Source organism: Carassius carassius, chromosome 18 (assembly GCF_963082965.1).
Source record: "Carassius carassius chromosome 18, fCarCar2.1, whole genome shotgun sequence".
NCBI lineage: Eukaryota > Metazoa > Chordata > Actinopteri > Cypriniformes > Cyprinidae > Carassius > Carassius carassius.
Genome location: NC_081772.1, coordinates 19,075,877 through 19,101,613, shown reverse-complemented (window position 1 = coordinate 19,101,613; position 25,737 = coordinate 19,075,877). Strand labels below are relative to the sequence as shown.

Here is a 25,737-nt window from a genome sequence, read left to right as displayed (position 1 = left end):
CAATGAGTCTGAGTGGAAGAGCTCATTAAATAGTCTGAGGTAGTGGGGAACAGGTGAAGGGTGATGATCAGTGCCAGCTATGGGGCTGATGGGAAATGTAGTGAGAGGGAAAACTAGTATTCTGGTGATGGAGCCTTCTGGTGGCCCGGAGAGGGAATCGCAGAAGTCCTTTCTGTAACAGAGCCCCCTCCCTGCGGTTAAGTCTCTCTACCTGACCATAAGATTGGGGATAGTAGCCTGAGGTGAGGCTTACATTGATATCCAGTGCCTTGAAGAAAGCAGACAATAGACGGGAGGTAAACCTAGTACCCCAGTCAGAAACAATGTCTTCCGGTAAACCATGGAAACGGAGGACTAGATTACAGAGTTATTCAGCCATCTCCAAAGCAGTAGGTAATTTACGCAAGGGAGTGAGATGACAGGCCTTAGAGAAGCATTCAATGACGGTAAGGATGGTAATGTCCATTTGAACTAGGCAGATCAATGACAAAATCTATAGCAATATGTGACCAGGGATGTTGTGGGATGGGTAGCAGCTGAAGGAGTCCTGCTGGTAGTAAATGGGATGGTTTCTGAGTATTGTAAATCCTGCATTCAGAATCAGAATCAGAAAGAACTTTATTGCCAAGTATGCTTGCACATACAAGGAATTAGTTTTAGTGCCATACGCTTCCAGTACACAGAGACAACAACACACAGACAAAAAAAAAAAAAACATTTTAATGATTCAGGCTAATCGTATTCTTTTCTTAGGGATGGCCACCAGAACCAGTTCTGAAGTAGTTGGATGGTAGCATCAATACCTGGATGCCCTGAGCTGAGTGTGGAATGAACGTGTGTGATTGTTCTCTTTCGAAGAACTACAGAAACAAACAACTTATCTTGGGGGCATTCAGCTGGGACATTTTGTTCGATATTGGCATGCTCAATATCAGTAATAATGTCCCACTGGATAGGTGACACAATGAGAGCCAGGGAAATTATATTTTCTGGCTGATTGGAGTCAGAATCTCTCTCAGATTGCTGTGACAGGGCATCTGCCTTTGTGTTCTTAGTAACTGGCCAATAGTTGAGAGTGAAATCAAATCTGGAGAAAATCAGAGACCACCTAGCCTGTCGTGGATTGAGTCTCTTGATCATTCTCAAGTACTCAAAGTTACGATGGTTGGTAAGAACAGTGAATAAATATCTTGCTCCCTCCAGCAAATGATGTCATTCCTCAAGAGCAGCTTTAATGGCCAACAACTCCCTGTCACCTACATCATAATTTCTCTCCGCTGGGATGAGTTTGCTTGAATAGTACGCACATGGAAAAATTTTAATGGGTGAGCCCTGACGTTGTGATAGAACTGACCCATTCCGATGTTGGAAGTGTCAACCTCCACTATGAATGGTGAACTGGGATCAGGGTGGTGCAATATGGGAGTGGTGGTGAATCTTTGCTTCAATTCCTGAAAAGCCTCTCGGGCAATGAGTGACCAGTAGAGACGATGAGAACCCTTCTTTGTCATATTAGTGAGAGGGTTAGCTATGGAGCTGAAATCTCTGATGAAGCGACAATAGAAATTGGTGAATCCTAGGAAGCATTGCAGCTCCTTAACAGTAGATGGTAAGGGCCATTTCAGGACTGTGTTGACCTTGCTCTCATCCATGGTCATGCCCTCCCAACTAATCACGTAGCCCAGGAAAGAGAGGGAGGTCAGATGAAACTCGCACTTCTCTGCTTTGACATAAAGATGGTGCTGAATTAGGCATTTGAGAACAGCCCTGATATGTTGGATATGCTTCTCGAGGGATTTGGAATAGACCAGAATATCGTCAATGTATACAATGACATTCCAGCTGAGAATGTCCCTGAAGACGTCATTGATGAATGACTGGAAGATAAAGGAACTGTTGAACAGGCCTAAGGGCATAATATTCATAGTGCCCGGTGGTTGTGGAGAAGGCAGTTTTCCATTCATCACCTGCCCGAATCCGAATGATATTATAAGCGCTGCGTAGGCCCAGTTTGGTGAAGAATTTAGCAGTTCTCAGTTGTTGCATGTGCAAAGGGTACTAAGGGTAGTGGGTAACGATGGTTCATAGCACAGTCTGAGGGGCTGTGAGGAGGTAGTTGTGAGGCCTTGGTTTTGCTGAATGCTTCACTTAGATCATGATAAATACTGGGTAACCCTGTGCAGTCAGTTTCTGTAACGCTAACCTTAAGAAGATGAAGGGGAGTGATGCTGGTAATACAGTGGGGAAAACAGTTCTCATTCCAGCGGGATATTTGAGAATCCTGACAAGAGATAGTTGGGTTATGTTTGCGGAGCCAGGACAATCCTAGAATGATGGGTGCATGAGAAGTTGAAATAATGTACAATTGAATGGTCTCCTGATGAATAATTGCTGTTGTCATATGAGTTATCTTTCCTGTGCCCAGGGGATGCCCGTCGACCGCTTCAACTGCCAAAGGAGAAAGACATTCTATTAGAGTAATACTGCATTCTTGAGCAAAGTCCTAAAATCTTTTTTTACCATGTATGCCGACTTCTCCAATCATTTGTCTGCTTAATTAAACTCCACCCTTTTCTTCCAGATGACTGGAAGCTCTCATTCAGATCTTCCTCCATCCAATCAACTAACAATGGACAACCAAGTTGTTGCCCTACACTGTAAACCCTAATGTTGTCTTGACTTAAAAAATCAAGTAATGTTGACTAAACATTACTTAAAATTTTGCGTTTTGGCCCTGCCACTTAAAAATATGAGTTAATTTAACTAATTTACCTTCAAAATGCATAAACTTAAGATTTCAAGTGTTGTGAGCTCAAAATCATGAGTAATCCTTTGGAAAAACTCAACGTCACTCTGTTCTTCCTTTAATGTGATTGGCCATGGGAGGAATTCTGCCTAGCAACAAGAGAACAAAAGCACTGATTGGTGGATTACAAAATTCGTCTTTTTGGTCTGTTTGGTTTGCTGAACTACATTTCAAGATGATGTTTTTTTTTAGTGTATTATGTTAGGTGAGTAAAGTTATGTAGATATAAAGTTGTTTTGCATGATTTCTACTAGTGAAATATGTTATCCTTGTGGTACGTGATTTTGATATGGTATGATTATTGAAACGACAACTTATAGTATTTGATGAAGTGGCCCAATCATTTTCCTTTGAGAGAAAGAACATGGCAGCTAACGTTACTGCTTAACTCGTTAAACCAATACACTGGAAACTCTAATAATTTGACTAAACTAAATTGATTGAGTAAACTCGTTGCCTCAATTTAATTGAGTAATGGAGTCTCCCAAAACTTACATATTTAAGTTTATTTAACTTGACGCTTTTGTAGAAAACCCTAATAAGTTGACTGAACTAAATTGATTGAGTAAACTCGTTGCCTCAATTTAATTGAGTAATGGAGTTTCCCAAAACTTACATATTTAAGTTTATTTAACTTGACGGTTTTGTAGATTGTACTTAAATCACTCAGTTCACCAAACTTGGTGCTTATTTAATGTACTTAAACGATTATGTTCACTTAACTTGGTATTAATTTCAAGTGTACTTATATATTTAAGTTAACTCAACATGTAAATTTAACAGAAAATTATGTTCTTATTTTTGACCACACACTTTTTGCACACTGAAGTAAAACAAATAACAGCATATTTAAACTTTGACCTTTTGACAAAATGTCACAATATTTATGAAAATACAGTAAACCCTATACTGCACTGTAAAAAAAAAAAGTTGTGTCAACTTAAAAAAATAAGGCAACTTATCGCTAGCGCTTTTTTGAGTAAACTTAACAAAAAATTACTATGTTTGCGTATTTTAACATCAACCTAATCCATTGGGCAAAGTTACGTCCAGTGGACATCTTTTTATGTCTTTGCAGACGTTGAAAAGATGTCCACTGAGGAGGCAGAATGTTTTATGATGTCTTTTTTAAAATGTTTTTTATGTCTTCTGTACGTCCAATATAGACGTTCACAGATCCTCCTTACAAGGTTTTCTGTGACTTTATTTCTGTCAGACATCTAGAGAAGCTCTTATTGAGAATTAACAGAGGTTCAAATGTTGATACTTTATACATTTGAAGTCACCATTGTGGTGGAAAGTGTTTGGTTTAGTTGGGATCTTGGTCCAGTTACTTCTTGTGTAAGCTTGTCTTTTGCTGCTGTAACAGTGTATTTTAAAACACTGTTTTTGTGGCGAAGAAAGACAAACTTAAATGAGCTCAGGTGTCATCAGCTCTTTATCGGTGTTAGCTTGTCTCTTGCTGCTGTAACTTGTGTGTTGTAAAACACTGTTATTGTGGCAATGAGAGTTGAGATCAGACATGCACATCTTGCTTGTAATGGTGACAAGTTAAAATAAAATGTATTGCTGCAACTGTGGATTCACTTTTATGGATAGAAACCTAGTAGATAAAATAATGTACTTACTTTTTGAAAACAGATCACATCGTCACAAACAGACATCAAGATTTTGGATATGCATCACATCAATGGTGACAATCAGAACAAAAAAAGGCTGTAAAATAAGGACTTTGTGCTATGGAGCTCTTTTGTTTGTCACCGTTGTTGTGATGCATATGCTAAATCTAGAAGTCTGTGTGTGTGAGCACTTGATTCTTTTACTCAAAATATTTCAAATGCGTTTATTTTGTCCATCTTCAAAATAAGTATTTTGCTCTTGGTGCCTGTTAAAAATATCAAACAAAACTTATTTTATGATCTCAAATACGTATTATGTGATGACTTTCTCATCAACTAAAAACATCTGATAACACCTGAGCTCATTTAAATTTGTCTTTTTTCACCACAAAAACAGCGTTTTAAAATACACCAACCCAGCAGCAACTGGACCAAGATCCCAACTAAACCAAACACTTTCCACCACAATGGTGACTTCAAATGAATCAAGTATCAACATTTAAAACCTCTGAGTGATTTAGGTAGAGTCTACAAAAGCGTCAAGTTAAATTAACTTAAATATGTAAGTTTTGGGAGACTCCATTACTCAATTAAATTGAGGCAACGAGTTTACTCAATCAATTTAGTTCAGTCAACTTATTAGGGTTTTCAGTGTACTGTACATTTTTGTTACATTCAAATAATTGAATCATACAATGCTGATTGGTTAATTGGACTATAGTATTCATCAAACCTTGACTCATCAGTGAAACTCACGATTGGGTGGGCTGAGTACCCTGTGGACGCCTGGCCTAGGCTAATCTGACTGACAGTACTGTTTTAATTAAAAAAATCCAACAGATTCAGTAGACACTATACATTGTATGTTTATTCAAAACCAGGTTTCTGATAAAACAGTCATTCACCCGCCGTTAAAAAGAACAGTATAAGTTAGAGAGAATCACCATAACCTGTTGTCCTCTCGTTCTGTGCAGCATCCTGTTTGCAGACATTGTGGGCTTTACCAGTCTAGCTTCACAATGCACGGCCCAGGAGCTGGTCAAACTGCTGAACGAGCTCTTTGGGAAGTTTGATGAGCTCGCTACTGTAAGTAATGCTATTGACATACATGTGTTGAGAGAAAGGGCAGGGGAGCAAAAATCATATCATAAGGCTTGAGTCAGTGGGCATACGTGGTAACTTGATTGCTCTCAGTCTGGCAGCAATATGCTAATCAGCATTATAATTATAATTCTATTGGCCATTAGTGGCCTCAGCTTTTAGAGACCCTCTGTGCGCACTGCAGGAGAGGAGAAGCGTTTGAGCTGGAAACAATATTATCTTTATCTCAATATATACTTTATATATATATACTGTCCACCACATAAAAATCATGTTTGATAACTTTGAAAATATTAGCAAATCTTGTCCTGAACAAACAACATAATTTGAAGTGATAATGTTCACAGAACAAACTGTGCAAGAAAGGTTATTCACAGAAGTTTAATAAAAGCTTAAGGGTTTGTTCTGATCCCTGACAATAGTAATATAGATACTTGTCTTAGCAAACACTAGTACTGTAAATATTTCAGCAGCCCCTGACAGTAAATGCTAAATTACCATCCTGACAGCTGTGATTGTGTTTGCACTTTTCAAAGGTGCTGTCTGAGATCCTACATGAGCGTCTTTGATGTTGAATAACTGCAAATTACAACTGCAGCTTTTGATAGGCTTCTGCATTATTTGGATCTTTGTCATGGATTGTAATTATCAATCCTCCAATAAGTAAAACCGTGGTTTCTTGTGTAGAAAGAGATCAGATTAGCTTCATATTTTCGCTTTCGTTATTTTTCTTTCTTCCAACACTTTCACAGCTCTCTTTTTCAAAGTCAGCAAGTTAGTAAGTAAATACAATCTTTTCCAGAGATAAGTAAGGCTTTTTTTTGAGAAATGCAGCTCTCTGTCACAAAAAAAGTAAAACTTTTTTCAAGTTTGACATTAATTTGAAATTCAGACAACAGTTGGAAGTGAATGGCACAGATGGTGTATGTGTATGTGTGTGTGTGTGTGTGTGTGTGTGTGTGCTGTGACAGGGGGTTTCCCACAGTCTCCTCCTGCCCTGTGGTGCCAGATGGTGCATTTCTAATGAAAGAGAGCAATCGATCTGTTGAGTTTCTTCTTTTCTGTCTTTATGTTTGTCTTGGTCTCTTTAGTCTAAAGTGTCCTATTGTTCTGTTGAATCAATGTGGAGGGTCTTATCCTAATAATAAATGTATTTACTGACATTTTTTTAAGTCATTCTTTCTGAATAAATGTATTTAATTAAAAAAATTAAATCTTTCTGACACTGAACATTAACATTTTATTTTAAAAGTGCAGAAAGTTTGGTTTAAAGGGGTCATATGATGCGATTTAAATTTTGCGATTTAAAATGCTCTTGGTGCATAAAGAAGTTCTGTTAAGTCTAAGACTAAAGTCTCAAATCCAAAGAGATATTCTTTATAAAAGTTAAGAGTCAACCACACCCTCCCAAAATGCCTCATTTAAACATGCCCCCACATCTACGTCATGATGAGGGAAGATTTGCATAACGCCGCCCAAATGTTCAAGCAAAGAAAGAAGGTGTAACTTTTATTCTCACTGTTGTTGCCAGCATCATGTTGTGGAGACGCTGTGTGTTGGCCTTCCAAAAGAAGACACAACTAGTAATCAGTGGTTAAGTTGTATTTACAACACTGTTCCAGAACAGTTCAATCCAAATATTCAGATGTGTGCAGTGCATTTTACGGAGAACGAGGACTGTTTCCTGGGAGAGTAGCCTACAATGTCTGTTTCTATAAAGTGGGGCAATTCCAAGTCTGGTGCTTTTGATTCACAGCCTGTAAGCATGTTTTCATGTGAAATGGATTTGCCACTAATGATTCAAACGTGAGTTTTGAGCAGTGTAGAGTAGTGCTTGTTGTTTGTCGTTTCTCTGATCACAAATGCAGACATGGTTTTATGTTTACGCGGTGCGACACACAACACAACATGTAAAAATACAGTGTAAGGCCGGTGACACACTGGATGCATGGCGTAAGCGTCTCAGCTGCAAAACGCGTGCATGCTAGAAATAGAACCGACACCTATTTTTCACGCGACACGCAAGCGTGTTGAAAGAGTTTCCAGGCAAAATAGAACAGGAAAATATGTTTATATGTCATTTTGTACACAAATACATATTAATTAATGACATTTTGATGTTTGAAAGTCTATAGGTTGACATAAATTCAGATATAAATGTAATTAAAAAAATGAATAAATGATTATCGATTTTCAAATATTGCACCTGTCAAACTTAGTCTATTTTGCCGTCAATACTGTTGACGGTGTCCTTTATCAGTAGGCTTTATATTTATGCTCGACATGAAGTATAGATATTGTTGTCGTGAAGACAAGAGCCTGGTCTTTCGGCGGCCTCCCTCTATGTCACCTACAGCAGCAGCAAGCGCCAGCACCACGTCAGGCACGATTCTGTCACGCCACAGAAACGCATGCTCACACCACGCAGCTAGTGTGTCACCGGCCTAGGTCATTTTAATCAGTAATTATGTCCCCACTGGATGCAACAAATGCCTCGTTTGTAATTGGTTTTATTGTTTTTGTCTCATCGTGCCAGGACACTCAGCATCACAGTGTTTTAAGTGGCATAACATTTCTTTCACACGCTTGAGGTGTTTGGCCAATCACAATGCTCTGGATAGCTGGCCAATCAGAGCACACCTTGCTTTTCAGACCGATGAGCCTTGTAAAAATCGACATGTTTCAGAAAGGTGGGGCATAGAGGAGAAACAATAATGTATAGTATGTGGAAAATAATGTATTTTTTTAACCTTAAACCAAATAAACACATTGCATTACACCAAATACACAAAATAATGTTCTTTTTAGCAACATCATATGACCCCTTTAAAGTTAAATTACATAAACAAGTCATCAATATTTTAGTATTTTCACAGCAGTGCTGATTTTTATTTATTTTTTATTTTTTTGCAGTGCATTGAAATCAACAGAAAACACATTGAAAATTCACTATTCAAACAAGATTTTGCTATAGGCTTGTATTCACTTTGTGATAGAAAAATCTGTCTTAATGCAAGTCCCACATAAAGTGACAAGCGCAAAAACAGTATATGGTGTTTCTAAAACTCTTATCTGCTCATTTAACTGTGAAGTTCCTAATAGTTTGTTCCAGCAGCACCATAATCATTCTTTTATTTATTCCTTCTTAAACTGTGTAAATATGTACGAAATCAGATTCTGTATAACCTGGTAGATACGTGTTATTAATCATCAGACTTACTTTCATCTCCACCTCCAATTAATCGTTGCGTATCTGATTGGCAGGAAAACCATTGCAGGAGGATTAAGATCTTAGGAGACTGTTATTACTGTGTGTCCGGCCTGACCCAGCCCAAAGCGGACCATGCTCACTGCTGTGTGGAGATGGGTCTGGACATGATTGACACCATCACGTGAGTGTTTGTGGCCAAATCTCATTTTGTTTTGACAGCAGTCACTAAGCCGGCCAGCCAGCAACATCAGCAGCTACTATCAGACTGCTTGAAAGCTATAAAGTGATTTTATTTGTGTGGGAATGTGTGTATGTGTGTGTGAGAGAGAGAGAGACCTGCTCCACTATATTCATTTCTCTGCTCTGAATTCTAAGGCGGCTTTCACTGCTGCAATCTCTTATCACCTCACACAGGTGCTAGGATATGCGCACACACACACACACACACACACACACACACACACACACGCATGCACGCACACACGCACACACGCACACACACACACACACACACGCATGCACGCACACACGCACACACACACACAAACACAGAGCTCTCTCTCTCTCTTCAATCATCAGATCCACATTATAGTGAGGGATGAGGAGAGAATAAGGAGCTTTGAAAAAGAGGCAAATAAACATGACATGAATATATAGCAATCAGGTTTCCCACACGTTTGCAACAATGTTTTTTTTTTCTAGCACATTTCTTGTTGTTTGTTATGGTGATTATGCCACTTGCTGATTTAACCCTTTCACGCATAGTGGTCACTACAGTGGACAGCTATTAAAAAAGCCTTTTCTTGAATTTGCACGGGTTTTTATGGCAAAGTTGCACATCAGCCTCTTCATTGGACCCTGGTGTATCATCCTATAAACTGCAACCAAGTGGCAAGCTGTTGTGTTTCGATTTTTTCCCCGTCCAAACCAAGATGGCCAAGGGTCAGTCAGACATGCCAAGTTGCTCCGGAATATCCACCCATTCCTTCTATCCTAGGAGACTCTTGTAGCTAAAAAAAAAAATATTGCAGCATCAAGCAATATCTAATGAGTCAAATCACAGTAAAATTTTCCAAGTTTTGATTTTAGATTGAGAGAAAACTCTGATTAATCACATGTCCACTGTAGTGGACGTCATGCATGCAATGGCTATATTTAAGCTACAATTCATAATTATAATGTGAATATTGTTTTTAAAACTTAAAACTTAAAAACTTAATCTGCAGTGATTTTTTTTACTGTAAATAAATGTATTCGTATTATTATTAGAATGTAATTTTCATTGACATCGAAAAAAGTCATGTGATTACATAATGTATGACACTTGTAATGCATTACTTTACTTGTTAGATCAAAAAGTAATCTGATTACGTAATGCATGTTACTTGTAATGCGTTCCCTTACTCATAACATCAAAAAGTAATCTGATTATTTAATGTGCGTTATTGTAATGCGTTTCTTTAAACGTTAAATCAAAAAGTAATCTAATTAGGTAATGCACATTACTTGTAGTTAATTACTTGTTAGATCAAAAAGTAATCTGATTAGGTAATGCATGTTACTTGTAACACATTACTTTACTTGTAACATCAAAAAAGTAATCTGAATGTGTTATGCATGTTACTTGTAATGCATTTCCCCCAACACTGATCATTTCAGATGAGATTGAAAAAACGTATCGCTAGGTTTTCTCAGAGGAGGGCTATGATAGAAATGTGCATGTCAATCTTGAACATAATCAGAATTATCAGCTAATAAGGGTAAATATCCATACTCTGGTGCACTGGAGGGAGCATCTGAGTGGTTTCCACAGTTGTACCTTGACAGGATGTAGAAAATTCTGATGGAATCATGTCCTCATGTTCTAAGATACGCAAAGTGCAACTTGTCTAAAGTTGTATGAAGCCTTTATGAAGCATTTATATATTTTTTTTATATATTTTATAGTTTTCACATGATTTGTTATAATTGTATTGATTTTGTATGAGTTTGTTAAATTCACATACTTTATCTGTTTGATTATTGTATTATATTTAATATAGTATATCTTCAGTTTTTTTTTTCTTTATAATTATTTTAGTTCAAATGTATAGATATTGTTTAGTTATTTTAGTACACCAAGTTAAACTAAATATAAAACATAAATTAATTTGTTTAAAATATTTTATTTTATCTCAGTTAATGTTTTATTTTAAGTAGCGAGAATGTTTTTCATAGTTTTATTTTTATTTTTAGTTATAATAACCCTCGTCCAGACAATTGATGGACAAAAACCAAGTCCCATCTTACATTTTTTTACATTTTTTACCATTTCACTCAGATGTATGTCACAATATGGAAGAAAATATATGACTCTACTTTTGTGTCATCGCAATTTAAACTTTTGAACTAATCTTTTGATCTGCAAGTGAATGATTTACAATTGTTTGTGAACAGATTTAACAAATTAATAAAAAGTAAATGAAAAACAAACGTCAAAAAGAGAGCTGTTTGTTCATCAATTTTGACATCACTTACATGCAAATTTTATATTTAAGTAATATTTAGACAATAAGACATTTTACAGCACATTATAACTAAAATTATAAATAAAATTTCACTATTTCAATGACATTTCCAGTTCCCTGGTTTGGAATAACATTTTCATGATATTTTCACATTTTCATCAGGTCTGTTGTAGAGGCTACTGAGGTGGACCTGAACATGCGTGTGGGTTTGCACACGGGCCGTGTGCTGTGTGGGGTTCTCGGGCTCCGCAAGTGGCAGTATGACGTCTGGTCCAATGACGTGACACTGGCCAACATGATGGAGGCAGGAGGACTGCCTGGGTCAGTCACACACCACATTTAACAACATATTCAGACATTTATGCCAGCCGCCACACAACCTTCATATAGCAAGGACTATATGAGCAGAAAGGTGATCATTTGCCCTTCCCACAACAGGAAGGTTCATATCACCAGAGCAACACTGGAATGTCTAAATGGAGATTATGAGGTGGAGCCAGGGTTTGGCCATGAGAGACACTCTTTCCTCAGTAAACACGCCATCGAGACGTTCTTCATCGTGCCCTCACACAGACGCAAGGTACAAGCACATCATAGACACATGAATCCACACTAATAAAGCACTTGACTTTTCTGTTGACATATTTCCTGTTGAAACATGAAGTGGGACATTTAAATAGCAAATAGACTATATTTACATTACAGCCATGAACCATTTGCTTCTTGTTTTTTTTTTTGCTATTTTTATTGCTATAATAGTACTGGGGAGGTATTACATTCTCAGAATGCATCTGAATAAGCACAAAATTAGTTTTGAACGTTGAACCTACTATTCATTAAAGAATCATGAAAAAATGTATCATGGTTTACACAAAAATAATAAGCAGCACAACTGTATTGTACACTGATAATAATTATAATAATGTTTCTTAAGCAGCAAATCAGCATATAAGAATGATTTCTAAAGGATCATGTGACACTAAAGACTGATGTGATCATGCTGAAAATTCAGTGTTGCATCACGGGAATAAATTACATTTTAAAAGTATTCAAATTGAAAACATTACAATATCTATAAAAACAGATATTTTAAATTGTAATAATATTTCACAATTTAGCAGTTTTGCTGCATTTTTGTAATCAAATAAATGCAGCCTGGGTGAGTATAAGAGACCCAAAAACATAAAAAAATATTACTGGCTTTTTTAAGTCTTCTTTTGTTCAGTCAACAGTCACTACAGCCATTTTACACATTCAGTTAATCTTTTCTCTTTCCTCATTTCCCATTTCTTCCCACCCCCTCTCTTTCTCTCTCTCTGCAGATTCTTCCGGGGCTGATCCTATCAGACATAAAGCCAGCGAAAAGGATGAAGTTCAAGACAGTCTGTTACCTGTTGGTGCAGCTCATGCACTGCAGAAAGATGTTCAAGGCTGAGATCCCTTTCTCCAACGTCATGACATGTGAGGATGATGACAAGGTGTGTGATTATTGCATACAGTATGTTCATCTTTATGCTATACAGTACATTGCGATGGAACAAGGACGACCAGTGGTGGCACGCCACATTTTCACATCAACTAAACATAGTCGACTGATATCAGATAGTTGTATAGTGAGTTTTGTAGTTAGTTTAAATAGTTCCAGTAGTCTGGAATACACTACACAGCTTTTGCCCAAATTTTTACCTTGGGCGACTTGACACCAGTTGTTGAAAGTCAATGCCCGTCTGCAGATTTTGGGCAATCAGTATTGACAAATTTCACGGAAATCATGATTGTCACAGAATCTGTCAGAGGATATTAAACATTTTAGATATTTTGAGCCAATTTTAGAAAACTTGTTTAAAAAAAAAAAAAAAAAAGTCTGAACCGAGCATCTACCCACTGACCCACAAAATCCCTGCATCGACACCAGCAAAATTCATGAAAATTATGTGAAAATAATGTGTGAGGAAATTGACTGAACTACTAATGAATATTATGTAACGTTTGTTTACATTTAAGTATCTGTTTAAACCCAGCATTGAAAGAAAACCTCATTGACATAAATCATTGGATTTTATTTTAGGTCTAAACAGAAACAGATTTGGACTTAAAACCCGGCCACAAAAAAAAAAAAAAAAAAAATAATAATAATAATAATAATAAATAAACTGCCAATCCTGCTATAGATTAAGATAAATGTGTTTATGATGTAAAATAACAGTAAAATCTCTTAATAATATTTGATCAAGCGAAATTCTGGTCTGATGGCCTGCAGTGGTGTAGTCAAGTGTCTCTGCATCACATTTACAAAGGTTTGACTCACGAATATTGATAACCTAATTAATATTCATGACGAATGACAGCACTGTGTCGTTATGTCAAAACTAGTCTTCAGTCAGCAAAAAGTTCCATTGCTGCTGATATTCGGTGATTGCAGTTTTTTTTCACAATCCTCCAATACTTGTTAATCCAAGATCCCAAAATCACCCACACCCACACCCACCCAAATCATATTCACTGTTTTAATCCAGTCCATTTTCTAATGCCACTCCTTTAGATGAGTGGATGATTGCACACAGATCCAATCACCGCTGCAGATTTACTGTTCCCATCATGTCTGACTATCTCTCTCTTTGTGTTTTGACTTGTATCAGTGCATAATTAAATACCTTACCACCACTGCATGTGTGAGAAAATATGCTGAAATGTGTTGAACACCCATCTGTTTTGTACTTTTGATGTGTGTGTAGACGAGCTTAGAAGTTCATGTAAGTGAGTGTGCTGTTCTTTCTTCTTTACCTAATCGTAATGGGATAGTTCACCAAAGAATGTACATTTTGTCACCATTTATTCACCCTCATGTCATTCTAAACCTATATGTACACACATAAAGACATTTTGAAATGTTAAATCTGTCAGCCTCAAAAAAAAAGAAAAAAGAAAAAAAGCATAATAAAAGTTCTCCATGTGATTTCTGCACTATATTTTATATCTCCTAAAGTTATATCATAGCTTTTCATAAGGAATAGACCAACATCTGTGAAACTGTTTAATGAAAATCTTCATCTCAGCTGAACTGAAATTAATTTGTATATAAACTTGAATTTTCAAATTTGGAATCTACTATACTGGAATTGGAAATGGATATTTTCCCTGTGTCTCCAGAGACGAGCTCTGCGAACAGCTTCCGAGAAGCTGAGGAATCGGACATCATTTTCGGCGGGCATGGTGCAGAACTCTCCCGGGACCAGAGTGAACCGTTACATCGGCCGTCTGATAGAAGCACGGCAGACGGAGTCTGAGACAGCAGACCTCAACTACATTACCCTCACATACAGGAGCAGAGAGAGAGAGCAGAGAGTGAGTACACACAGTTGCATGATGGGTAAACATGTAGGCGAGAGCAGGACTAGTTGTCACATGGGGGCAGTTGTCACAGAGCGGGCTTGAAACTCTTAAAATAGAATGATTTCTTAGATTCTGACTCTGAAAAAATAATTGTTAAAAATCATAATTGTTGTGCTATAGCTGCTGGGTGGGTAAATGAGTAATCACCATGAAACCACAAAGACATAAATCTGGCCCTCAGATTTATTTTAAAAAATGACATTAAAATCTGAGGGCCAGATTTATGTTATATACACAACCCGGTCTGTCTTAGTATGTGTCACGGAGTCGTTGTGAATTCATGTCCGTCAATCTGTCTTGCCCGTGCCTTGTCTTCTTGTTCTTGTTCTTGTTCTTGTTCTTGTTCTTGTTCTTGTTCTTGTTCTTGTTCTGTTTATGTTTGGATGGATGTTTTGGTTTCGACCCCTGCCTGGACTGTTATTCTTTTGGATTAACCCTTGAATAAAGACTTATCTGCAATTGGTTCTATCTCCGTGCCTCATTGGATCCCTGCCGTGACAGAACGACTCCGTCATGCAAGGAACCAGCGGTATGTCTTTTTCCCGCTCCCCAGCCAGGATGGCGGAGCGGAGGGCGAAGTATCTGAAGTTGATCGCCCTCCGCCAAGAGGGCAATGAGGTGGGTGCCCTGGCACAGGTGTTCTGGTCCCTGGCCGAGGGCATGGGATACAATGACACAGCCCTTAAAGATTATTTTAACAGCGGGCTGGATGATCCAGTTTCTCAGGAGGAGATGGCGCATTTAGAAACTTTGGAGTTCTGGGAGTTTGTGTACTATTTGCAGCATCGGCTTCTGTGGGATGCCCCAGCCACTCCTGTCTCTTCCGGCGGGGTGGTCGTCAGCCCAGCACCACTGCCCAGGATGGCAACCAGCCAAGCGCCACAACCCAATATGGCCGCCAGTCCAGCACCACTGCCCAGGATGGCTACCAGCCAAGCGCCACAACCCAAGATGGCCGTCAGTCCGGCACCACTGCCCAGGATGGCTACCAGCCAAGCGCCACAGCACAAGATGGCCGCTAACCCAGAGCCAATGCCCAAATTGGCCACCGTTCCAGCGCCACAGCACAAGATGGCCGTCAGTCCAGCGCCACAGCACAAGATGGCCGCCAGCCCAGCGCCAATGCCCACATTGGCCACCGGTTCAGTGCCACAACCCCAGATGGCCACCAGCCCAGCACCACAGTACAAGATGGCCGCCTGTCCAGAGTCATGGCCCAAGATGGCTGCTTGCCCAGCGCCGCTGCACAGGATGAGAGTCTCAACTGACCCTCCGGAGTCGAGTCAGGTTCCAGTTGACCCTCCAGAGTTGAGTCAGGTTCCAGTTGACCCTCCAGAGTCGAGTCAGGTTCCAGTTGACCCTCCAGAGTCGAGTCAGGTGCCAGTTGACCATCCAGAGTCGAGTCAGGTGCCAGTGAACCCTCCAGAGTCGAGTCAGGTGCCAGTTGACCCTCCAGAGTCGAGTCAGGTGCCAGTTGACCCTCCAGAGTCGAGTCAGGTGCCAGTGAACCCTCCAGAGTCGAGTCAGGTGCCAGTGAACCCTCCAGAGTCGAGTCAGGTGTCAGTGAACCCTCCAGAGTCGAGTCAGGTGCCAGTGAACCCTCCAGAGTCGAGTCTGGTGCCAGTGTACTCTCCAGAGTCGAGTCAGGTGCCAGTGAACTCTCCAGAGTCAAGTCAGGTGCCAGTGAACTCTCCAGAGTCGAGTCAGGTGCCAGTGAACTCTCCAGAGTCGAGTCAGGTGCCAGTGAACTCTCCAGAGTCAGGGCTAGTCACCGCTGATCCTCCAGAGTCAAGTCAAGTCACCGCTGATCCTCCAGAGTCAAGTCAAGTCACCGGTGATCTTCAAGGACTGGGTCAAGTCACCGGGGACCTTCATGAACAGATGCAAGTCACCAATAATCTTCATGAGCAGAGCCAGGTCAGCACCGATCTTCTGGAGTCCAGTAGAGACACCATGGAATTACCAGAGTCTCGTCCTCCCGTTGATCCGGCCACACGGAAGTGGTGGGCTTCTGCTCCGCCCTGGGGAACTCTGGCCTCGACCACAAGGTTGTGGTGGTCTTCTGCTCCGCCCCGGGGGGCTTCCGCCTTGACCACAGGGGTGTGGTGGTCTTCTGCTCCGCCCTGGGGGGCTTCCGCCTTGACCACAGGGTTGTGGTGGTCGTCTGCCCCGCCCTGGAGGGCTTCCGCCTTGACCACAGGGGTGTGGTGGTCTTCTGCTCCGCCCTGGGGGGCTTCCGCCCTGACCACACGGTTGTGGTGGTCTTCTGCTCCGCCCTGGAGGGTTTCCGCCTTGACCACACGGTTGTGGTGGTCTTCTGTTCCGCCCTGGTGGGCGCCACGTGAAGTCCTTCATGGACTTAGGTTTTTCGTTTTCTGTTGTGTTTTCTGTCGGTTCCCCTCTGTTAACCTGGCCCTCTGTCCCTCCCCCTGGACCTCCTCTGGTCCTCCTCCCTCCTGGTCTCCCTGTTTTGTGTTTACACTTCTGGTGTCTGTTTCCTATGTTTACTTTCTGGCCCTCCGTCCCTCCCCCTGGGCCTCCACCTGTCCACCTCCCTCCTTGTCTCTGTGTTGTGTCTTGTCGTGGAGCGTCTGGGAGCTGCTCCATAGAGGGGGGGTACTGTCACAGTGTCTGGGTTGTGTTCCCTGGGTGTCCACTAGATGTCCTCTTTTCCCACGGTGTCTTTCACATCATTAATCACATTCCTCACGTCCCTGCTTAATTATTGCACCCAGCTGTCACTAATTACCTATCATCACACCCTGTCAGTTTCCCATTAGCATTTGTCTCTCCTTGTGTATATAACCCGGTCTGTCTTAGTATGTGTCACGGAGTCGTTGTGAATTCATGTCCGTCAATCTGTCTTGCCCGTGCCTTGTCTTCTTGTTCTTGTTCTTGTTCTGTTTATGTTTGGATGGATGTTTTGGTTTCGACCCCTGCCTGGACTGTTATTCTTTTGGATTAACCCTTGAATAAAGACTTATCTGCAATTGGTTCTATCTCCGTGCCTCATTGGATCCCTGCCGTGACAGTTTGTTGGCCAAAACAATGGTTTGATATTTTTTAGTAAATTTACCTTTTACATTTTTGATGTGGCATAAATGTTTTTTTTTTTTTTTGTGTTTCACCGTTTAAATACAGCGGAAGAGTCAAAAATACAGTGTTATTGGCAAGTTGAATTGTGACAACTTAAACCATAAAGTGTGACAACATGGCCTGCTATTGGCCAACTGTATCAAAATGAACTGTATGAAAAGCTAAGTCTTTAAGGTAAACTACCATTGACAATGTTTGAGTCTGCAGGATTTTTAAAAAAAAAAAATATTTTTTTATGTGTTTGTACAAAGTCTCTTATGCTAAACAAGCCTGCATTTATTTGAACAAAAATTATTGCAGTTTTAACAATATTAAATATTTAAGAAACATTTATTATTATGAATGTTGAAAACAGTTGTGCTGCTTCCTCATATTTTTGTGGAAACCAAGGATTCTTTAAAAGGTCATAATGACCTCAGACTTTTGAATGATGGTGTTTGGCTATGCAGAAACACACTTGAACAAAATAAACTTACCCTAGTAAATATCCACAGAACTGAAAAGTGTGACAATGTACCCTGGTGTCCCTAATACAGCAATAATTGATCGAGGGAATTGGAAGTAATGACTTGGTGTAATTATGAAGTGAAAAATTTCCTCAAGACATGCATGCTGCATCCCCCACATTGTTCTGTTGTGCTTCATGACTCCCTGACTCCTCTCACTTTCAAAATCCTCTCTCCCCGTCATCTCTCTCGCTCTCTCCTTTCTCACTAGCTCTCTCCATTGCTCTGTTCTCTATTTTTTTGCCTATATTCAGACCTCTCCGATCCCACCCTTTTTTGATTCATGTAAGACGTCCACCCACCCTAACAGAATGGGGGCAACAGTAATGATTTGGGAAAATCTGTCAGACTCACAACACATATTCTCTTTCACACACACACTCACACTCATGTGTGCAGGAGCACATTGGCTTTCTCTGCTCTCTCTGGGAGTATAATGACATTTCATCTGGCTATCATGATGAGGGGGATGCTGGTTTTTATACTCTAATGAAGCTTACGCAGAAAGCAGTGTGTTGCAATGATCTCCTGGAGGCTGCACTGGAATGACACAAAAATACATGTTACTTATGACACTCACAAGAGATACAACAAAGCACATTTTTGCATGAATATACACCGGTGTTTCTTAAACTTTGGGCACTTTTATGTATTGACTCTCAAAATAATGTGGCATCTGATCTGTTGTATTTACCTTCCTGTGATTCTCATTTTACTCTATTTTACAGTTTTGTAAACTTCCAACTATTGACGAAATATCAGGTTTTATCAAATAATCTAAGTCTTCCACTTGTCAGTTAGATCCACTCACCTGGTCAAAGCTTGTTTATTTTCTCTATCTGTTCAAGTAACTGATATTACACTTGTCTCTCACGTCTGGTGTGGTTCCTTCGTCTTTTAAGGTTGCTATAATCATTTCAAGACTTATTATTTTGCTCATTTTCGCCAATTTCCAATTTGTCCTCTCTCTCAATAATTTTGGAAAAAGTTGTTGCATCTTAGGTTCATTCCCATCTTTTAAAAAATAGCCTGTTTGAAAAATTCCAATCTGGTTTCTGCCCTTTGCATAGTACAGAGACTGCTATGGTAAAAGTTATTAATGATCTGCTGATGTCAGCTGATTCTGGACTTTTAACTATACTTATTCTACTCGATTTAACTGCAGCCTTTGATACAATTTCTCATCAAGTTCTCTTAGATAGACTACTCTCTATAGGTATTACTGATGTCCTCACACACTCAATTTGTTCAACTTAAACATTTTCGATAATATGTTTCACCTGTTACAGCTGGTGTTCCTCAAGGCTCTGTTTTTGTCCCTCTTTTATTTATTATTTATTTACTACCCCTTGGTAAAATTTTTAGGAAATATGGCATCAGTTTTCATTGCTATGCTGACGCCCAGCTTTATTTGTCTTCTAAGCTAAATTCTACCCTTCTTTGTACCTCTCTTTTGGGTCTGCTTAGAAGAGATTAAATCCTGGTTTTCGGGTAACTTTCTCAAGCTGAATATTGACAAAACAGAAGTTCTCCCTGTTGGTACCAAATCTAATTATTCAAAATCCAACAGTTTTTCACTTTCTGTTGATAACTCTGTAATGTCCCCATCTACTCAGGTTAAAAGTCCTCGATAGTACTTTATCTTTTGACAAGCATGTGAACAATATTACTTGGTCTGCGTATCTCCATTTACGGAACATCAGCCGCCTTCGTCCATTTCTCAAACCAAATTCCACAGCTATTCTTGTACATGCTCTAGTTACCTCGAACATTGATTACTGTAACTCTCTTCTATTTGGGCTACCTTACAAACTCCTTCACAAACTTCAACTGGTCCAGAATTCAGCTGCCCGTATAATTACTAGAACCTCCTCCATTGACCATATCACTCCAGTTCTCTACCATCTTCACTGGCTTGCTGTTAAATATCAAGTAGATTATAAGATGTTACTTCTCACTTTTAAAGCTCTTCATAATTGTGCACCCCAATATCTCTGATTTGATTCATATTTACATCCCGAAGCGTACTCTCAGATCTTCTTCATCTGTTTCTCTTGTTGTACCCTCTGTTCGTTTAGCCAATATGGGGTCGAGGGCATTTAGTTGTGCTGCTCCTAATCTCTAGAATACTCTTTCACAATCTATATGAGAAAGTGACTGTCTGACTACTTTTAAATCATTTCTTAAAACTCACATGTTTAAATTAGCTTTCTCTGATAAATTTTACATTATTTAATGTCAATATTTGTTGTATTGTTGTTTTGGTTCTATCCTCAATCACTCAACGAAGTCCTTGAGTGCTCTGAAAGGTGCCTTTAAATAAATGTATTATTTATCTTTTTTTTTTTAAATGCCTGTAGATTTAACAGTTTTTTTTAAGTCCCAGACTTTCAGTATTAAAAATATCTTTAAAAATAGTATGACATTAAAAAAATTCTGATAATATAACTGAATGAATTATTACATAATAAACAACTTATTGTTTGAAAATTATTTATTTTTACTCAAACTCTCCCTCAAGTGTGGCATAATTTTTATCACAGCCAACAAAAAAAGGGTTATTTGTTACCAAGGAAACAACAGTGTTAGTGAAGAGCGCAAATGAAATATAAGATGTAATAAAACTAAGAAAATGTATTAATATCATTTGAACAGAACAGAACATTTTTTGTAATGTTTTTATTTTCAATCAAGCTGCAATTTTGTCAAATTTTGTGAAAAGATGTATTTAATTGTGTGTGTTTAGGATGCTAGTTGTAAAATTAGCCATAGCAAGACAAAAGTCTCACCCTTTTATCAAAAAAATTTAATAAAAACTTTCCATCATTGTCATTTCATCACAAAATAAATGGTGATTTTAAATATGGTGGAAATGACATTCAAGCATGATGGTGCAGGAAAACATGTTTTAGGGTGCCCATACAGTAGCCAAAGAAACACCTTTACACATGTACTGTAGAAAAACTGATTGCTACAACCTATCAAATTGTCTCTGTCTCTCTCTCTGTCACACAGTATCAGCAAGTGTATGACGATGCCTTCATCAGTGCGGTGGTTATCTCGCTTGTCCTCACTTCATTTTTTGCAGTGGTCTATTTTCTCATCTTTCCTCAGTATGTAAATCACAAACACAATTCCTGACATATCAATATAAAACACCCTTTTTTTCTTTTTTTGCCAGACACACTAAATTGATAATTTTACATGCTCAGGTGCATCACACAACATATGTTTATAACATCCTCTCTCTTTCTCGCTCTCTTTCTCTTGCTGCAGAGGTCTTCTGGTTGTGATTCTGCTGGTTCTCTGTTTATGTTTCCACATGGCAAGTGTGATGTACCTTCACATCACTCATGTGCAGGTAACGCACACACATGCACACACACACACACACAAACACACAAACACACAGTTTTTTTTGTGGACTATCCAAAGGCATAATGATTTTTATACTGTACGAATGTATTTTTCTTTCAGTACATGAGATTTGATACATACTGCATTCCAAACGGCATAAATGAAAGCATTTCTAAAGTAAAACTTTAAGTAAAACGGCAGGTGGAAGCACACTGTCAAGCAATGCGCACGTGTCTCACAGCACATATCCTGTGCAATGAAGCTCGCCGCGATTGTCTTTAGTCTAGTGCACATACATGCCATATGCAGGAAAAAAACCAAGCTCAGAATCGATTCTGAAGTGTTCAGAATCAGTTCAGAATCATTGAAAAGAGAATCATGAGAATCAATATTTTTCCCCACCCTACTAGGAACCATCCACAACATCCTAGCAACAATGGAGCAACACCCTAAGAATGACCCATACCTCTTTTCCACAGGGGCTGGTGCTGGAACCGGAGCCCAATTGGAAACCAGGCATTGCTTTTCCACTCAAAAAAATCATGGGCCGGGCCCCTGATCCTGGTTCTGAACCGGCCCTGATACCTTGCTGGTCTCAAACAAGGGAGTCTTTCGCACCGCTTTAGTTCCAGAACTAAATGTACAGTAATAAAGTAGTGGCACGATTTTGCACAAACTATTTCCAAGTACCATTTAAAGGGTTGCATTTGCACCGACCGTGACGTAAGCCGGTCGACAGCGATGTCATTTGTGTGCGGCGTTTAACAGCGTTAATAAAAAAGAATAACATTAACAACAGGAGGATGGAGGACACTGTGAATGGAGCTGTGTTTTTGTTGTGTCTCGTGGGTTTCACAATAATGGATAATAATGGAATGTCGATGTACTGTATACATAAAACGATTGAAAGAATGGAAAGGAGGATTAAGAATCTCCAACCATTACTGGCAGTGCTACATTTGCCACAAGTGCCTGCACTTCTGCGTCTGTATATTTATCGCTGTTTATCATACTTGCAAAATAAGTTGACACAATTTTTTCAGAATGTTACACAGCATTTTAAATCATGGCGGGTGAGGGCGTTTTCAAATGCATCTGGCCAATCAATGTGTACTTACATCATGGTTAGTACCAGTTGTGCTGGTTAGACCCTGCTCTGGAGTAGGAGCTAATTTGGTTCTCGAAAAAGGCAGTCCGGTACTAAAATCGCACCTAGTTACTGCTGTGCGAAAACGCCCAAAAGTGGGTAGTTCCACAATTAGTTCTGGTACTATGAAAAGATTCCTGCTGTGTGAAAGGCCCTTATGACATCAGTAAGCAGAGTTTCCACTACAGACCGTAGTTTGAAAGAAGCCATTAGGCTTGTCCGTGATGTATCGGCACTGCACAGACCAGTCGGCATATGAAATCACAGTACAGCAAAAGCAATTGGAGAGCATACGACTCTTTAGGCTTTTGAATTGCAGTACTTTGATGCCATACACCGATCGGTTTGCTAGAACAATCTCACATAAGCATATATTTAAAAGTTGTCAGAGTTAACATCAACAACAACATTAACAACAACAATTAAAAATGTCAGTTCAGCAGTGGACAGCAGAAGATATCTCTTTTTCCGCAAGAGATAACAGATCAAGAGATAACAGATAACAGTGATTCCAGTCACAGATTGGTGACATAGAGGGTTCTGCTCCCTGCCAGTGGAAACGTGAACCGGTTCTGAACGAGTGCCAGTCTAGGCCAACCACCGGTTCCAAATCTGGCACCAGCCCCATTGGAAAAGTTGTACCAGAGTACTCTAGCAACCATCCAGAACATTGAAACTTCTCTGAACAGAACCATCCAGAACACCTTAGCAACACCCTACAACCACTCGGAGCATCATAGCCCCCCCTAATAACATCCCCAACACCCTACAAATACCCTAGTAACCACCTATAACTCCCTAGTACCATCTAGCAACCACCCAGAATGCCCTGCAATCACCTATCAACTAAACAGCCACATAACAATACCATAGCAACCTCCCACCTAGTACCACCTAATAACCATCCAGAACACCCTACAAATAACCTAGCAACTAAAAGCTAAGTAGCAACTACTCAGAACACCACAGTGGCACCTAGTATCCACCCAGAGAGCCCTGCCATCACCTAACAACTTCTCAGAGCACCCTAGCAGGAAAATAGCAAGACTCCAGCAACCACCCAAAACACCACCCAGCAATAATCCAGAACAACACTGTAGAAACTTTGCAGTAAACAGAGCATCAACCTAACAATTACCAAGAGCACCCTACCTACAAACCATACTAGCAACACTTTAGAAACCACTTAGATTGGCCTGCCATCACCTGCAGTAACATCTAAACAGAACATCTAAGCAACCACATGACAACACCAAGCAACCATCCATAACCTTCTGGCACCAACTAGCAACCACCAAGAACGCCTTGCCATCACCTAACAATCACACAGAGCAACCCGGCACCACCTAAAAGCCACAAAGCTTTAATAACAAGCTAGAAAAAGATAACACCACCTAGAAACCATCCAGAACACTGTAGCACCACCTAACAGTCACATAGCAACACCTTAAAAACCACCCAGAGCAACTTAGTACCATTGACCATCCATTGACCATCCACTGACCAACAACCATCCAGAACACCGTAGCACCACCTAGCAACCACCCACAGCACCCTAGCATCATAGAAGTAATTTTTTTCAAGAAATGTCCAACTCTAGTTGTTTGTGTGGATTTGTTCTTGAGGTTTGCTGATTGCTCTCTCCTATCTTTGTCTGTTCTCAGTGCTCTCCTGACTGCCTGACCCTGCAGATCAGAATGGTCCTGTGCGGGTTTCTGGTGCTGCTGATGTACTCCGTGACCCAGGGGTGTGTGGTGAGTGTGTGTGTTCAGTAGAAGAGAGTAACAATTGTATGACTGAGGGTGATGCTCATAGAATACACACTGAGAAAAATATATATACTACCTTTATTTAACTTCCGAATGTGTGTTTATGTATTAGTTTCTTTCAGATTTCAGATTTTTCTTGTCTTGAATGTGTATGTGTTGCTGTACCTACAGGTGGAATGTGTACCGTGGTCACTGGAGGGGAATTCTAATATCTCCATGGTGACAGTTGTCACAGTCAACAGGACCGGCGTGGGCTCCGGGGTGTGCAAATACACTCCGTATGTATTTTTATCATGTGTGATGGCGTCGCTCTCTGTGGCTCTGTACCTCCGTGTGTCATCACTACCCAAGATTCTCCTGCTTCTCCTTCTCAACATCCTCCACACTGTCGTCATGGAGACCAGCGGCTACCGGAAGGCCATAGGGTGAGTCAAGCAAAACACAAAAGTTATAGGAGTGCGTATAGTTTGATTATCACAGGGTTTCCCAAGCTGTGGTTTGAGAGTTGATTAAAAGATATTAAAAATAATATAATCATAAACAAAAATGAAATATTTTGTTTACCTGCATTTAATGACATTACAACATCAGAAAACTGTGAATATGCAAAAGTGTAATTCAATTATTAAAATATTAATTTAAAATCTTGAAGAAATTTTTTACGATCAAAAGTCTGAATATTTTCTTATCTTATTATCTGATGAGTGTCATGTGTGTGTGTGTGTGTGTAGAGGTGGATTCTTTCACACACATGGCTATGACCCGGTTCTGGCAATGCTGTTGTTTTCTGGAGCTCTAGTGCTTCACTGCAGACAACTGGACCTCAAACTCAGACTGGACTACCTCTGGGCCACCCAGGTGAGTGCACCTGTATGTGTATGCAAACATTGGAGTTTTTTGTTTCTTTGTGTGTGTGTGTGTGTGTGTGTGTAGTTTTAGAATGCATCATATGAACGGGCTCACACAGAATCTTTGTGAGCAAAACTTGACTTGGATTTATACAGTTCTGTGCATCCTTTTGCTCCTTGTAAACTTGTGTTTTTCAGCTCTGTGTAACATATTCCATAGTCCATTTGACAGAATTGTTCCCCCAAAATCAGTTCAGAAAATGCAAAAAAAAAAAAAAAAAAAAAAACTCCACAGATTCAGGCAACATGCCCATAGATCGTCCACTAGCTATTTATTGATAGCTGTTGCATATTACGCTAAAAAATTACAAGTGTGG

The 25,737-nt window shown here is 39.7% G+C and overlaps 1 protein-coding gene across 1 annotated transcript in view; it reads left to right on the top strand.

The window, feature by feature from the left end:
• Positions 1-25,737, top strand: part of adcy1a (adenylate cyclase 1a) — a 57,717-nt gene that overhangs the window by 14,880 nt on the left and 17,100 nt on the right. The window contains exons 4-14 of the mRNA XM_059498925.1: positions 5,400-5,511; positions 8,791-8,918; positions 11,407-11,565; positions 11,683-11,824; positions 12,567-12,722; positions 14,395-14,589; positions 21,255-21,352; positions 21,516-21,600; positions 24,408-24,497; positions 24,684-24,937; positions 25,244-25,370. Of these exons, the coding sequence (XP_059354908.1) occupies positions 5,400-5,511; positions 8,791-8,918; positions 11,407-11,565; positions 11,683-11,824; positions 12,567-12,722; positions 14,395-14,589; positions 21,255-21,352; positions 21,516-21,600; positions 24,408-24,497; positions 24,684-24,937; positions 25,244-25,370 (1,546 nt within the window). The remainder of the gene's footprint in view (positions 1-5,399; positions 5,512-8,790; positions 8,919-11,406; positions 11,566-11,682; positions 11,825-12,566; positions 12,723-14,394; positions 14,590-21,254; positions 21,353-21,515; positions 21,601-24,407; positions 24,498-24,683; positions 24,938-25,243; positions 25,371-25,737) is intronic.